We start from the raw sequence: 16946 nt of genomic DNA, 5'->3' as shown, positions 1-16946 counted from the left end.
CTTGAAGTTGTTGACCCACTCAATCCTTTAGCTACCTAGCTCTAAGTTTTTACTCTGATCCTGGTTAGTGAATGCTTCTGTTTTCTTCACGTTTACCATGAGCCCGATCTGTTCTGGTTGTTTCATCGAGTTGGGATTGAGCTCTTCTTGGTTACCTTCCAGTAGTGCAAGATCGTCGGCGAAATCAAGGTCGAAAATTGCTGTTGCTGGTTCTCATCGACATTGTCTTGGTTGAGTGACAAAGCCGTTTTCGCCTTTGTTGATGCCATGAGATCTCCCATGATTGAGTTTTGCATTCTTCAGGAAGTAATCAATGATGATGATGAAGAGAAAAGGAGCAAGAGTATCTCCTTGTTGGACTCCAGTTGTTATGTCGAATTCTTCTGTTAGTTCTCCTTTGACTAGGACTGCACTTTTGGAGTTGTTGTATATGGTCTTGATTGCACTGACCAACTTGATTGGGATTCCATAATGATGCAGGATCTCAAACATTTTTCTTCTATCTATTGAGTCGAATGCCTTCTTGAAATCTACGAAGGTCATGTTGTCATGGTTCTGCCAGCTTATTCTGTATTTAATCTAGTCTTGTGGCAGGTTCATGACATGCCCATGTTCTGTGTGAGATCCCGTGGTCTGAGTATTGGTTTAACTAGACCAAGTGTTCCGGGTGTCTTGTCACTTTTCCTTGTCACTGGTCCTTGTGTTTGTTAGTCTGTGCCTATTCATTGTTGTTTCATGTGTGATTCCATGCCTTGTTCCATACCTTGTTAGATCCATGTGAGTACTTTGTCTGTTTAGTCTAGTTTATTCAGTGTTTAGTGTTCTTTCTAGTTTATGTTTCAGTGTTACCTTGTTTAGTGTTATCATTCATATTTATTATCTTGGTTATGTTGTTTTGCCCCCTCGTGGGTTGTTTATTTGTGTTTTTTGTTATAATAAATTCCTATTTTTGATACACCTGTGTCTTGCGATTGGGTTCTGTCAAACGTAACGTGACAGAATGAACAGGCCAAATGAACCCAGCAGACACATGGGCCTATCCAGAGACTCTGATTGTTTTCGAGGTACCAGGTTGGCAATCCGCAGGACACCCTCCTCTAGGGGGCCGCAACTAGAGCTTCTCATTCCATCCTGCTTTTCCCTATTATGGAGGATATGGCCATGGGGGTTGTGGCCTTAAGCGATTCGAGGCCCTCCTCTCCTACCCCAGAAAGCTTCACTCAACCTGTCTCCCTTCGTGGAAAATGGGAGAGGAGGGTTTTGTGGGATTCACCGTCCGAGGGGTCCTCGTCGGAATTTGCTGCGCCTACCACAGTCCTCGTCTCTCCTGCCGCGGCTTCTGCGCCTCGGCCGAGGAGGAAGAAGAAGAGGAGGGGGTTGTTGCCATAGCCGGTGCAGCCTCTGCCACAGCCCGCTGCAGCGCCCCTTGTCTCGGCTTCCTAGCCTGCTGCAGGGTCCCCAGTCTCGTCTCTAAATGTAGAGTTATTTATTTATTTTGTGTGTTAGTTGTGTGATGTGTTTGTTGGCTGTATGGTTTAGGTGGTGGCAAACCAGTTTCCCCTTGGGGATTAATAAAGTTCTCTCTCTCTCTCTCTCTCTCTCTCTCTCTCTCTCTCTCTCATTATTCGTTCAGATATCTTCACAATAGAGCTGAGACTCTTTGAAAGTGTAGTGTTTATTAGGATACCTATTCCGCCTTGACCCTTTGATGTTGCTGAGGAATAGGCAAAACGGCAGGTGTTTCCATCTTCGAGTATCTCTGTGTGTGTGTGTCAACTTGTTGATTCGTTTGCCATTGTTCTTGTATGGTGACGATTTCTATTCCATTTTCAATACAATTATGAATTAGCTAATGTAGTTTGCTGGTCTTCTTAAGATATTATTGTGGCCGACCTTGGTGAAAACGGGGAAAAACAAATACGATAAAATCTTCATCTGGGAAATATACTTATGCCACAATTGTTAGCTTGTCCGGAATCAGGCAGAAAATCATATTGAACGACACTTGCGTTACATGTGAACTGCTTTTTTTAATGTAAAGCTGCTTCGAAACGATTAAACAATTGTGCAAAGCACTATATAAATAAAATTGAATTGAATAGATAAATTAGATGACAAACTCTGTCCAATTTACATATTAAGAGTTTCGTTGCAAAACGAGATAACTCAGTTTTTTTAATTTTTCAGAAATCTTGTTTTTTGGTTGTGCATTACAATTAATATCAATTCAACTGCAGTTGGTTTGTTTTGATTTATACCTTCATAACTTAAAAAATACAGCTAAGTAGCACCATAAAACTAAATAATAACACAATAACATTATAATAAACATGTTTTGACAATTTTTTTTTAAACTGAGTTATCTCAGAAAAACAACTTTCTATTATTCATCTTGACAAGAGATGAGTTGCTACAACTTATAAAATAAAGTTGACTTTTTTCAACTATATTTTATAAGATATAACAACTTATCTGTGGTTATAACAACTCATCTTTAGTCAAGATAAATAATAGTAAGTGGAAATCACTTGTGATTCAACAAAAAAATTAAGACAGCAAACATTTTTTGCAGTGTAGGAGTTTGCTGTTCTCATCAGTATAGTCAGGCTTTGCTTTCTTGCCCAGATACCGTCCAGCAGATTTTAGCTCCAACCCCAATCAAACACAGCTGAAGCAGCTAATCAAGGTGTTCAGGGTTGCTTGATAATTACAGACAGGTGTGTTGGAGCTGGGCCGGAACCGAAGCCTGCAGGACGGCAGCCCTCCAGCAGCAGGGCTGGGCACCCCTGCTCTATGGCCTGTCATGTCCACAGCAAGTCTTCATTCACACAACAGCCATTGAGCCAAATCATCCTTTCGAGTTCAGGTTCAGTTTATCTTTTGTTCTTGCTTACTGAACACAGCATCCTGGTTATTTTTCTGACTGTGTCAATATGCTTCTTGTTTTTAATTTGTATGTTTCCCTATATTCTTGACAAGCATTGTTTAGGGAAACATGATTTATTTATATTTGGATTAATATTTTGGATTAATGTTCTTGTCTTGTTTTCGGAATCTTAAAATACATACTGCATTTGGGTCCAAATGTGGTCTCCCATAGTGTCAATTATGTTTTTGTTTTTTTTTCATTATAAATTGTGTATATCATACAAATGATGCCAATGAATTGCACTTTGACTTTCATTTAAGCCCTTAATTTAACATGTTTCTGCTTCTCAGTAAGGAAACAAGAAATCATCAAAGTAACTGAGCAGCTTATTGAAGCCATCAGCAATGGAGATTTTGAGAGTTACACGTGAGTTCTGAAACCATTTCTCAATAATGTTATTTTTAAGATCTACCAAAGGTTTTATAGAAAAATATGCCATGCAAAAATAAATGATCTTCCCTTCAATAGAGCCAGATGGGTTTTTGGTGGTGGGGGGTGCAGTGCTTCTGGTTACTGCTGACCAACATGATCTCATGGAAATCTGTGTTATAGTCACTAAAAATTTGATCACTTTATCCATGACCATGTCACGGAATCCAGCTTTTTTTCGTGACGGGACCACAGATGTCTTTTCCGTGTCACTTTCACAGATTTCTCGTGACTTGTGTTCATGTATTTACATGCGAGATAAAATATATTAGTATTAGTCTGCCTTTTCTGATTTCTAAGATGAACCACAGGAAGACAACCATTTGGTAAAAAATAAAAAACAAGATTTTTTTGTTTAACTCTTTCCCCGCCAGCGTTTTTTTAAAACAAACATTTAATGCCTTCCAGAAAATGTTCTTCTTTAAATATATATACATACAATATATCAAATGTAGGAACAGACCCTCTGCTTTAAAAAAAACCTTTATTAGTTACCATCCTCTTTTTATCACCTCTCAAATCTGGGTTGATTTCTTCATAAACACAAAATTTTGAACAAAAAGCAAAGATAATTGCATTTTTGCGAAGGACTTTTGATAGAGATCAGATTCAGAGCGATCCTCAAAACATACATGGACATACAGCTGTTTGCCCTAGGACGATACTTCCGGGTTTTATAACCCAGCCAACATTGACATGTGGGCCCCACATGGGTCCCATCTGGGCAGCATGGGTTACATGTGGGCATGGGCTTCACATGGGCAATATATGTGGGTCCCATGTGGGTTTCCTATGTGGGCCCCATATGGGTTTGCCCATGTGGGATAATAATGTGGGCCCCTCATGGCACCTATGTGGGCAAACATTTTTATGCTTGAAATACATCTTTATACATTTACAATCTTAAAATAATAACTTTTGGTTGATTGTCACTTTTAAACAAATAGCAAATAATATAACAGATATGATTTGATCAGTATAAAACATTTTCAATAAAAATTCATTATTTTTTACATTTAATTAACATTGATATGTGGGCCCCATATGGGTCCCATATGGGCAACATGGGTTTCATGTGGCCATGGGCTTAACATGGGCAATATATATGGGTCCGATGTGGGTTGACTATGTGTGGATCCCATGTGGGTTTCCCTATGTGGGCCCCATATAGGTTTGCCCATGTGGGATAATAATGTGGGGCCCTCATGGCACCTATGTGGGCAAAAAAATTCTTGAAATATATCTTTATACATTTACAATCTTAAAATAATAACTTTTGGTTGATTATTACTTTTAAACAAATAGCAAATAATATAACAGATATGATTTGATCAGTATAAACATTTTAAATAAAAATGCATTATTTTTTACATTTAATTAACATTGATATGTGGGCCCCACATGGGTCCCATATGGGCAACATGGGTTTTATGTGGCCATGGGCTTAACATGGGCAATATATATGGGTCCCATGTGGGTTGACTATGTGGGTCCCATGTGGGTTTCCCTATGTGGGCCCCATATAGGTTTGCCCATGTGGGATAATAATGTGGGGCCCTCATGGCACCTATGTGGGCAAAACATTTTATGCTTAAAATACATTTTATATACATTTAAACTCTTAAAATTATACCTTTTGGTTTATAGTCACTTTTATACAAAGAGCAAATAATATCACAGATAGGATATCATCAGTATAAAACATTTTAAATAAAAATGCATTATTGTTAACATTTATTTGTGATATTTGTAATGTTTACCTGACAATTATTAATTTTAATTTGCACAGCTGAGCATGAGTGAAAATAAGAAATGTCAGAAAGTTCATCAGTTTGATAAATGTGTTAATTAAAGAAATGTTTCAAACATTCTGAAAGGAGTCTGATTAGTGGAGTCAGGTGTTTCATATAAGGAGACCTCATTACGATCTGCTCACTGCAACGACACATTACGCTTGACAAAGTAGTCCTGCTTCAAATGTTTTTAATTGTGATTTTTATCACATAATATAATATCATATTTTAAATAATCCTTGCTAAAATAGGCAGACTTTTAAAATTACAACTATAAAGATGATAAACATTTAAACTACAAGAAGTTCCGCTCAGGCGCAAGGATACGGTTTCTATCGGAGCAGCAGGAGTCTCTCACAACTGTTACACTTGTAATTTATTCTGAGTTGTGTTTTTAGAAAATGTAATACTACGGTACAAGTTCACAGACTGCACAGGGATGAATCAAAGCAAACGTGCAAGGACATTTAATGAGTTTGGCTGTGGATGCTTTGGAAGTTCTTCATAAAACGTTTGAGCAAAGATTAATTGATGATCAGAAGACCATCTCCAGAAGAGTGAGCAATGTTTGTGTTGTTTTTGAGTTCGAAATATTTTAAGAGTTTGACTTCTTTCAATGCTTATTTTAAGTGTTATGTTAAATTGTTAGTCATTACCTGCCTTAGCAGTTTTTAAATGTTCATGATTATTTTAGCATTGTATTGTTATAAATTGACAATAAAGTATTTTGATATATTGAACCTTTACAGTTTTTTAATTTGATTTCTCATATTGCACCTCCTTCATGTTTTGTGATGTTACAGATGAATGAACTGTTGAATATTTATGCTGAAATCTGATATTTACCGAACTAAAATTATTTGCTTTTATCGGTTTTCAATTTAAAACAAATATATTATTTAACTAAATTACAATTAAGCATTAAAAGTATAATTATTTCATAATAAGAGACCAGTCCAGTACCCATTAAAAATCCATTCTGGGCCCTGATATGTAACGTGGGCTTCATTACGTGGGTGCAATATGGGCCCTATGTGTGTTGCCCACGTGGGCCCCACATAGGCCCCACTCAGTTTCTATATCAAATTCATGTGGGCAACCCAGGTGGGGCCATAGAGGAACCCATGGACAAACCCATGAAGAGCCCACATTGGAAGCCCATATGGGGCCCATATAGGCCCCATGTGTGTTGCCCAGCTGGGCCCTACATAAGCCCCACTCAGTTTCTATATCAAATTCATGTGGGCAACCCACGTGGGGCCATAGTGGAACCCATGGACAACCCCATACAGGGCCCACATAGGAAGCCCATTTGGGGCCCACATGGGCCCCACCTTGCAATGTTGGCTGGGTAAGTTTCGGAATAGCGGTATTACGGATTGCCGGAAATACTTGTTATTGACAGGGAAGCGTTTTCTCTTAATTGACGAGTTAACGGGGAAAGAGTTAATCAGGATTTTAACAGTATTTGTAAGTCTTAGTAAATAAGCTATGTTTGTGTGCAGGAAGATGTGTGATCCCAGTGTAACAGCATTTGAGCCCGAAGCCCTGGGAAATCTGGTGGAGGGGTTGGACTTCCATCGCTTCTACTTTGAAAACTGTAAGAAGCATTTACATGAAATATAAAACAAATTTTTTTTATTTGTATAGAGGAAGGGAACAAATGAAGTGAACATCCTAAATTACCTTTGCTAATTGCTAATTATTATTACTCTTTTAGTTATAGACGGTTTCATCTGATACGGTTGCCACGCCTGGTCCAAAGTAAACTTCATGTATTGAAACCAAACTTTGTACATGAATTTGGGTCTCCAATGTGAGGATGCACAACATCAAAAGAACATTTTTTTCCTAAAATTTTACGCCACCAAACAGGAAGTAGTTTATATCTCAGGAACGCTTTCACGTATTGAAACCAAACGTTGTACATGAATTTGGGTCTCCAATGTGAGGATGCACAACATCAAAAGAATTTTTTTCCCTAAAATTTTACGCCACCAAACAGGAAGTAGTTTATATCTCAGGAACGCTTTCACGTATTGAAACCAAACTTTGTACATGAATTTGGGTCTCCAATGTGAGGATGCACAACATCAAAAGAACAATTTTTTTCTAAAATGTTACGCCCCCAAACAGGAAGTAGTTTATATCTCAGGAACGCTTTCACGTATTGAAACCAAACTTTGTACATGAATTTGGGTCTCCAATGTGAGGATGCACAACATCAAAAGAACATTGTTTTTCCTAAAATTTTACGCCGCCAAACAGGATGTAGTTTATATTTCAGGAACGCTTTCACGTATTGAAACCAAACTTTGTACATGAATTTGGGTCTCCAATGTGAGGATGCACAACATCAAAAGAAATATTTTTTTTCTAAAATTTTACGCCCCCAAACAGGAAGTAGTTTATATTTCAGGAACGCTTTCATGTATTGAAACCAAACTTTGTACATGAATTTGGGTCTCCAATGTGAGGATGCACAACATCAAAATAATTTTTTTTTCTAAAATTTTACGCCGCCAAACAGGAAGTAGTTTATATCTCAGGAACGCTTTAATGCATGGGTCTTCAACTGGGGGTCCGCGGCCCCCAGGGGGTCCGTGACGGAACTGCAGGGGGTCCGCCAAATGATGTTTAACAACAAGCTATTTTTTGCTTAAAACGTAAAATATATGTACAAAACATTACATCCCCTTTAAGTTGTGCACGTGCGTGGCTGCATAGGTTTGAAGGCGCGCATTCAGTTTAGCCAGCGGACCAAAATAAAATATCTAAAGATTATACATGTCCACTCAGGAAGCAGCAGTAGCGACAGAAAAGTCATCATAAAACAGGTAAATCTTATGTGTGTCTTTCTTTCAGAAAGTTATTTCAGAATCAGTGCGACATTGTCTCATCTAAGTTATATTTCTGAACTTGGACGGCTGTTTCACGCGGTTCAGATTTAAAGCGCTAATTCAACAGGCAAATGACACCACACCGCGTCTGCATTTTAAACTGTGACAAAACTATCGCTCGCATTTAAAAATGAATGAAACACGCGCCGTTATGGTGCTTTGTGCAAGATTAATAGTCAGGTTGAAATCCGCCTCTCAAAAAGTTTCCCCAAAGAGATGCGCTCGGACTCGTTGCATGTTGTTCTCCTGAGTCTGATATGAAGCTATGCAGAAAATAAACCTGCGTTACTTAAACTCGTGACAATGATGATGCACGAGCAAGGCAACAGACCTCAAAATTATAAAGTAGCACAACCTCTATCTCCACAAGAATAGAGAGTCTTTGTGCCATTCACCACTATCAGTCATCTTTATAAACTGAAAGCCCTTGTCCAATTCACAGTAAAATGAAAATATATTACACTGCAAATGCCTTAAAATATTATTATTATTATTATTATTATTATATTAATATAAAAACTAAATCTACTTTAACAAAAAAAAATTATGCATGTTATTATAGTATGGCTGTGTGACAATATGGTTTGTTTCTATTTATAAAACAGTTCCAGTCCTTGATTCTGATTGGTCATCAGTTGTACTTTACTCCACTTTGCGTTGTGCCTAATACGAAAAGGCAGCCTCTCGTACCTTAGGCTACTGCTTACTTAAATATCTCTGTTTAACACATTAAGTATTAGGGGGTCCCTGCTCCATGCCTCTCTCATCTAAGGGGTCCCCGACCCAAAAAACGTTGAAAACCCCTGCTTTAATGTATTGAAACCAAACTTTGTACATGAATTTGGGTCTCCAATGTGAGGATGCACAACATCAAAAGGACATTTTTTTTCCTAAAATGTTACGCCGCCAAACAGGAAGTAGTTTATATCTCAGAAACGCTTTCATGTATTGAAACCAAACTTTGTACATGAACTTCGGTCTCCAATGTGAGGATGCACAAACTAAATCGGCGGCACCAGAGCAAGCACACTTTTGCAGTTCCTCCAGAAATGCATTTTCTAGTTATTCTTATTCTTATTATTCCCGGGTAGATTTTTTGTGTCAGCTCTAGCGACCAGACCGTTTGACGCAGAGACACCGTTCAAAATTTAAAATGTAAGTTGCGAGAGAAGATGAAGTCACAGATACATGTCGTTCTTCCACCATATTGGATAAAACACAAAACCTTAAAAAAGTTTCACAGGTCACAAATTTGGTCGAAACTTCATGAAATTCCACGTACATGATCCTTGAACCAAGCCTCACAAAAGTTACTAGAAGGATTTTTGGAAGCATTTGCCCATCACAGCCCAAAATATACCTATGGCGTAGTCGCTAAACAGGAAGTAGTTCAAATCTCAATATGTCTGTAACATTTATTAACCAAATTTTTTATATGAACTCTTGACTCGAATGTGAAGATGCCCAAGTTAAAAAAACATTGCAGTAACATGTCTATATTATGTTATTTCCACTTAAAAATGTCCAATTAAAACCTGTGTAAAAATAAAAATTTCCATCAGACTTTACCAGTAGAGGGCAGCCCGAGCGTGTTTAATTGCCTTCACACGTGACTAGACCGAAACTAAGTGGGTGCCTATTGAAAACTATATATACTGAGGATTATTTGATACTAAATCCGATGGAATATTAATATTTCTCATATACGTTTGTGCACACAACTGCCAATGGATTTTATATTCTGAAGGCGTGAATCAACGCGAGCTCTCTGGAGAACGTGCAGTCTCACATACAGGTAGGAATGTTTCGGGGATTCAGACGTAAAACCCTTTCTTTTATTTCAGTAATATATGGCATGACAAGTTTAATTCCCTTTTTCATCAATGTAATACATTGTAAACGTATTAGTTTGTAAAGTCGCGTATTCGTGCGCGTCAGTTTCGCGTCCTCGCGTAACAGTGATCGTTTGGCATCGGCTCTATAACAGCTGCATGGTTTAAATGATTGTGAATTGAAGCGAAAAAGTGTCACTTTACCTTAAATAATGCATGTGATGCCAAGTGTATTTAAACAGTCATGACTTTGAGAAATTTATGACACATTAAAACACAGCTTGCCACAGCTATTAGATATGCCATTTACATAATCTTCAGATAAGAAAGCTATATATCTAAATCGTATGCTTAACTAACGGGAACACGATCGATTGCATTATGCTGTCAATCATTATGCTGTCAATCACTCAGCGAAGCATTGATTTCATATGGAAAGCAAGAGGACAGGGTCGCAATCTTGATGCGCATGCATCTGTTGCATGAGATGCAAAGCGCGAGTCGCCCCTTCACGTGCATTCGCGCTTTGGTCTGCCCGCGTCAAGATGCAAAGACTGACAGTGGTGAGTTAAGAGACCACGGACTCTATGGCTGTTTTAACTTTATTTATTGTATTTCCAGCTTACAACAACTCCTTTTCCGACAGTTGTTGTCTGATATGTCGGCTCAATGATCACTTGCTTATCCACAATGACATTAGATGTCTTAATAAAGGAAACGATTTTTGTGAACTAGATAAAAGATCATGGCGTTTCTCCTAAGTTCAAAGCAGACAAAGGATCAAATATTATGCGAGTCATCGTTCTCACACAAGAGTGCAATTTAAGTTCATCGGCCATCGCTCACAGCCCAGCACCTGCAGCCCTGTATGCGTATCGCGCTGACAAACATACACCTGATTTTACTGCCCTGACGAAATCTAAAAGTATAATTTCTCTTATTAGAAGCTAGCCTTATGTTTGCCAGTTATTAAGATGGCGGTTGTAGTTTAAATAGAGGTCGTGAAATAATTAGCATTGACAAAAAACTGCATAAAACAATGTTATGTTCCATATTATAAACTTTTGGTTATGTGTACTTAAGTGAGTTAATAAGTTAAATTCGCAATGAGTGTGATATGGCTCTTATTTACCCCTTTAAATGTAGAATAAAGCTTACTCGGGTATCTTACAATGCACTTATGTTGTTATGCAGTTGTCACTGATATATTTCTGGCCCCCATGACAAACTAATTGAATAGCCCTGTCGTAGACGCTCAACACACAATCATATTCATAAATAGTAAAGAAATGCAATGATATTAGGCTATCAGTGCTGCTGTCGCTCTTTCCTATCGCTTATTTTAAAAATGAGCTTATGATCAATAAAATTCAGCTTTTATCTGCTGCTCTTGGTGACGTGAACTCTGGCCTACATTAAAGGTGCAGTGTGTAATTTTTAGAAGGATCTCTTGACAGAAATGCAAAATAATATACAAAACTATATTATCAGGGGTGTATAAAGACCTTTCATATGGCTCTTATATGGCCGTTATGTTTTTATTACTTTATACACCCCTGATAATATAGTTTTGTATATTATTTTGCATGTAGATAAAAACGTCTCATTCTAAAGACCTTTCATATGGCTCTTATATGGCCGTTATGTTTTTATTACTTTAGAATGAGACGTTTTTATCTACATGCAAAATAATATACAAAACTATATTATCAGGGGTATATAAAGACCTTTCATATGGCTCTTATATGGCCGTTATGTTTTTATTACTTTAGAATGAGATGTTTTTATCTACATACACCGAGGGTCCCCTTACATGGAAGTCGCCATTTTGTGCCACCATGTTTCTACATTAGTCTTAATGGACAAACTTTTTTATTACGTTGTCTCCAATCATGACATGTTTGTCTGGTGGTGGCTACCGTAGCTTCTCTATGCATTTCAAAAGCAAGGGGTGAGCTGTGAACTGAGCTTTTGGTTGCAATTTGGAAACTCACCACTAGATGCCGCTAAAATTTACACACTGCACCTTTAAGCCTCATGTTTTTAAGATTATCTTAAAGTTCCACTGTGTAGGATCTACTCCCATCTAGCGGTAAAATTCTATTTGACAACCAACTGAATATTACTTTCTAGCCCCCCCCCCCCCCATTTGGAACGCGTTTTAACTCGTACGGTGGCCCGGCCGTGTCATGCCAAGGTTAACATGGCTTCCAGTAGCTACAAAGCAAAAGCAATGAAAAAAATGAACAATTTGCAATGTCCTTTGCCTGTGATCCGTCAAAGCACACAGATTTATGTTAAATATGGAAAAAGTCTGATTTTCATGTGATATATCTGTTGTATGTTAAAATCACATACAACAAGCAACCATAAACGTAGCTTAGACACTCCTTTTTCATCAACGCAAGGAAAAATATCCCAGGGGCTGTTACACTTGGTATTTTTAAAGATGCGTTTTCGCCGATCGGATCACAAGTGGACAAGAGAGACACATCACTTTTACACTTTTTAAATCCTTCTCTTTTTGTCCATTTTCGACCGCTTGTCCACAGACCATCTCCTCAGTAATCTGGAGAGGAGTCCCTCTCCTGTCATTTAATCATGAGCGGGAGTAATGACAGGTTTAAATGGAGACAAACTAATATTATGTCAGAGTCCAATGCTTATGTTTTAAGTAAACATGTTACATGTCAGTGCATATAAGAGCTTTCTCTGATATTGGTGAAATAAGATCGCGCAACTTTCACACTCTTGTAAAATGAAACGAAAGACGCGCAGATCAGCGGCGTTAGTTTTATCAATGAAAGGCTAAAAAGAAAAGATGAAAAACATTTATCTCAGTACCTCAGATTACATAAATGGGTGGAGAGACGGCGTGTGGCTGTTTGAACACATTAAACCACATGCGTGTTTACACTAACAAGTGTTATGCATAACCATGCTATAGTTAGCCAAAGAACTATAAAACTTCAAGTTTACAACATAGACTGTATAGATGTAAACGAATATGCTTAATTACCTGTGGAGAAGATAGAAATAGGCAAGTTCGGTGTCCCTTTAGCCCCATCTTGGTAAACTAAATATTACTCCAATATTGACTTTGGTCTGGTTGTTTTTCCTGTCACGTTGTCGTTTTAAATCCCTGTTTCGATTCCTTGGCGACGTGTTTTAATGTCCTCGAAAATAGGTCTTCAACAGGCTTTCAAATCCGAAGGATTCAGTCTACAAGGTCGCATATATTCGGGCTGCATACGTCATCAAGCCTGGTTTATTTAAATTAACTGAGCATTACATTCGGAAGTCATAACCATATTTCATCAATTTACAATTAATTAAGAATAATTGTCAGCTTTATAATTGTTAATATTCAGAAATAAGACTGTCTTGATGACATATACCGCCTACACATGCAACCTCCGGAGGCTTCAGCTAGCAGCCAGCGTGAATGTAGTCTGAAAGCGTGAAAGGCGGAGCTTGAATTTCAGGAATGTCCCTCGTCGGCGAATGTATTTCAAAGATGGAGGCACAACATGGATTCAGCCAGTCGAGCGACTCGACCGTATGTATTTTAAATAGCAGATTCTACACTTACAAGAATACTTTGATTAGTGGGTGGAAGTAATGAGCACATACTTTTGAAAGAAAACATGGGTTTTTGCTAAGAATTAACTCAAAAAAGTACACAGTGGAGCTTTAAGTACTAAAGAAGAAATTTTGGTATATTATGTACAAAACTAGTGTGTGAAAATAGGGCACCTTAAAGGGATTGCTCATCCAAAAATTAAAATGATTTAAATTACAATTCTAAATTTTTTTTTATAAGAAAACACTGAACATGTGCAGCACAGCCGTTATTGGTTCTAGGCTAGCTAGAGCAGGTGATGTAGGCTAGTGATCCCTGTATTTACATAAAATGGTCTGGGCTAAGCCCCGGATGTCCTTCAATGCTGGAAACACCCCTGGTTACAAGCCTGTATACATTTCTGTGTGTGTGTGTGTGTGTGTGTGTGTGTGTGTCTCAGCAATGCTTTCACAATGCGAGGATTTGATTTCCAATTCGAGGATGCACAAGATAAAAAACATTCTAAAATTTTACACGTTAATGACCGCATCAGAGCAAGCACACTTTTGCGGTTCCTCTGGAAGTGCATTTTCTAGTTATTATTATTATTCCGGGGTAGATTTTTTTGGCCAGCTCTAGCGACTAGACCGTTTGACACAGAGACACCGTTCACACTTTAAAATGTTCGGGCAGTACCGGTGTAAGTTGCTTGAGAAGATGACGTCACAGATCCATGTCGTTCATCTACCATATTGGATAGAACACAAAACTTTAAAAAAGTTTCACAGGTCACAAATTTTGTCCAAACTTCACGAACTCGACATACACGATTCTTGGACCAAGCCTCACAAAAGTTACTAGAAAGATTTTTGATTTTTGGAAGCATTTGCCCATCACAGCCCAAAATATACATGTGGCATAGTCGCCAAACAGGAAGTAGTTCATATCTCAGGATTTCTTTAACATATCTAAACCAAATTTTTTATATGAACTCGGGACTCCAATGTGAAGATGCCCAAGATAAAAAAAAACATTGCAGTAACGTGTCTATATTATGTTATTTTTACTTTAAAATATCCAATTGAACCCTATGTAAAAATAAAAAATTTTATGTGACTTTACCACTAGAGAGCAGCCCAAGCGTGTTTAATTGCCTTCACATGTGACTAGACAGAAACTAACCTGACTGACCTGACTGCTTGAATACGGTATACCTATATATAGGGATGTCCTGATCAGTTTTTTTGCCCTCGAGTCCGAGTCATTTGATTTTGAGTATCTGCCGATACCGAGTCCCGATCCGATACTTCTATAATACATAAAAAAGAATAAAGAAGAGCGGAAAAAAAAACAGATCTAGGATGTTCCTTATGTCATGCCGCACGCGTTGCTGTTTCTGTGTGGAGTCAAAAGAGTCTAACTCTGTGCCAGCGCATAACTATAGATGTGTTTAAAAAATAATGAGAATATATATAGTATATGTACAGGGGTTAAATTGAGATTTGTGGCGAGGCTCTGTTGGGAGGGAGGGTTCGAGGGGTAACATGTTTAATCCTGATGACAGCAAAGCCACTGGTGTGTTTCAATGACATTTTGTACCTCTGATATGATTTTAAGTTTCAGTTTTAAAGCTGTGCCACATGTTGACACAAACTTTAAAACCTTAACTTTAAATTATGCAAATCTATGAGTCTGACACCCTATATGCATTTGGTGCACATGTCATTATGCACAACTGATCAAACTTTGAAGGAAGTTATAAGACTCAACCTCCTTGACTAATTCTAGGCATAAGATGGGCTACCCAAAAAGACTCAATTAACAAGAAAAACAACATACTGATTCAGCAATATCTCTTATAAATTAGCCATAGAGATTCCCTAAGCTGGTCAGCAGTTAGTTAAAAAATACCTATAGTTAGGTCGTAATTACCTTGTATAATCAAAATACATTATTTTATTAAACTATACAATAAGTTGTATCCAGTTATCTAGTTAACATATTGTAATGAGATGAGTGACATGGCTATACATACTTTAATACTTTGTTTCTAGACGTTTATTACGTTTTTTCGACATGGGCACCATTCTTACCTCTCTCTCTCTCTCTATCTCTCATCTCTAGGGTTGGGTACCGAAACGCGGTGCCATTATGGCACCGAAGCCTATATGGGCGGTACCTACCGGACCGAATCAGAACACAGATTTCGGTGCCTCATTTCGGTGCCTCTTAATGCATGAACGGTTGACTGAAGTATTTTGCTCTCTGTAGCGCAAAAAGCATAATCACACAAGCACAGCACAATCGCTAGTTAAATTATACTGCACTCATATGGTGTAAATAATTTCCTCACTTACAAAATTCACTTGAATGTGAAAGTCGGAAAGATTTGATAATACAGAGGATTCAAGTTTGATTTCTTCGCTTAACTTAGGTGAGTTTGTTCATATTTTACATTATTGTAGTTTTATATTGATAAAAAAGGGAAACCAATCATTTGTTTTGAAAAATCTAAGGATCTTAGATTTATTTATGTTATAGGGCGGGTAAAATGTTTACCGTCTATTCGTTTTTTGTTAAACGTTTTGTTTAATATAAGCGAGTCATTTTACATTTTTATTGTTGTTCTGTTTTAATAAAAAAAAAATGAACAAATAAGCATTCGTAGTAATGAAAATTATGTCATATAAATCTTTCATTTATTTGTGTTTTAACGCAGATACCATCCGTCGAATTCGTTTGATTAATAAACAAGCAATATAAGCAAGTTTGTCATTGGAGCTACTATTTTATTGGAGTTGAGTTTTTCGTTAAGAGTAATAATGAACAAACATTTTAAAAATTAATTTTATTAATAAATAGAAATATTAAATAATGTATTGTTAAAGATTAAATAGCCAACTTTTAAACTTCTTTGCCAAATATATTTTCATTTAAAATATGCGCTGTGTTTAACTCATTCACCGCCAGCCTTTTTGAGAAAAGTTGCCCACCTGCATTTTTGTGATTTTAACAAAAGTTTCACAAAATTCCTTGCAGGAAAAATTATCTTCTATAAATATATAAACATACAAATTATATCAGATTAAAGAACACACCCTTTGCTTTCAAACAAACAACAAACAAACAAACAAACAAAAACAAAATGGGGAAAAACGTTTCATTATATATTTACTTTTTCCACTTAATTTGACCACTGAAATATGGATATTTCTCTTCAAAAATACAACATTTTTGAGCAAAAAGCTTAAAAAAATGCGTTTTTGTAAAGGAATTTATGTTAGAGATCAGACTCAGAATGACTATCAAACATAAAGGCAGTTCAAAATGATTTAAATCTTTTTAACTTCCGTTTTTGATAAATTGGCGTTTTAGTGGATAAAAGCGGTATTACACTTTCACTTTGAAATTCGTCCAGAAAGGCATGTTTATTAGTTAAATATTAACTCATAATTGATGAGATAACTCGTCAATGGCGGTGAATGAGTTAATAAGTTTAAA

General features: G+C 37.2%; 1 protein-coding gene across 7 annotated transcripts in view; it reads left to right on the top strand.

Moving 5' to 3' along the window:
• The window catches only part of camk2a (calcium/calmodulin-dependent protein kinase II alpha), a 496915-nt gene that overhangs the window by 386500 nt on the left and 93469 nt on the right, over positions 1-16946 (top strand). For 5 of the 7 annotated variants that reach the window (XM_073871008.1, XM_073871009.1, XM_073871007.1 and 2 more), the window contains 2 exons: positions 3220-3295; positions 6657-6751. The exons of the other annotated variants lie outside the window; for them this stretch is intronic. In XM_073871008.1, coding sequence (XP_073727109.1) covers positions 3220-3295; positions 6657-6751 — 171 coding nt within the window. The remainder of the gene's footprint in view (positions 1-3219; positions 3296-6656; positions 6752-16946) is intronic. 7 annotated transcript variants of the gene reach the window in all.

The sequence above is a fragment of the Misgurnus anguillicaudatus genome, chromosome 9 (assembly GCF_027580225.2).
Source record: "Misgurnus anguillicaudatus chromosome 9, ASM2758022v2, whole genome shotgun sequence".
Taxonomy (NCBI): Eukaryota; Metazoa; Chordata; class Actinopteri; order Cypriniformes; family Cobitidae; genus Misgurnus; species Misgurnus anguillicaudatus.
Note: the sequence above shows the minus strand (reverse complement) of the source record. Positions and strands in the feature narration are given on the sequence as shown.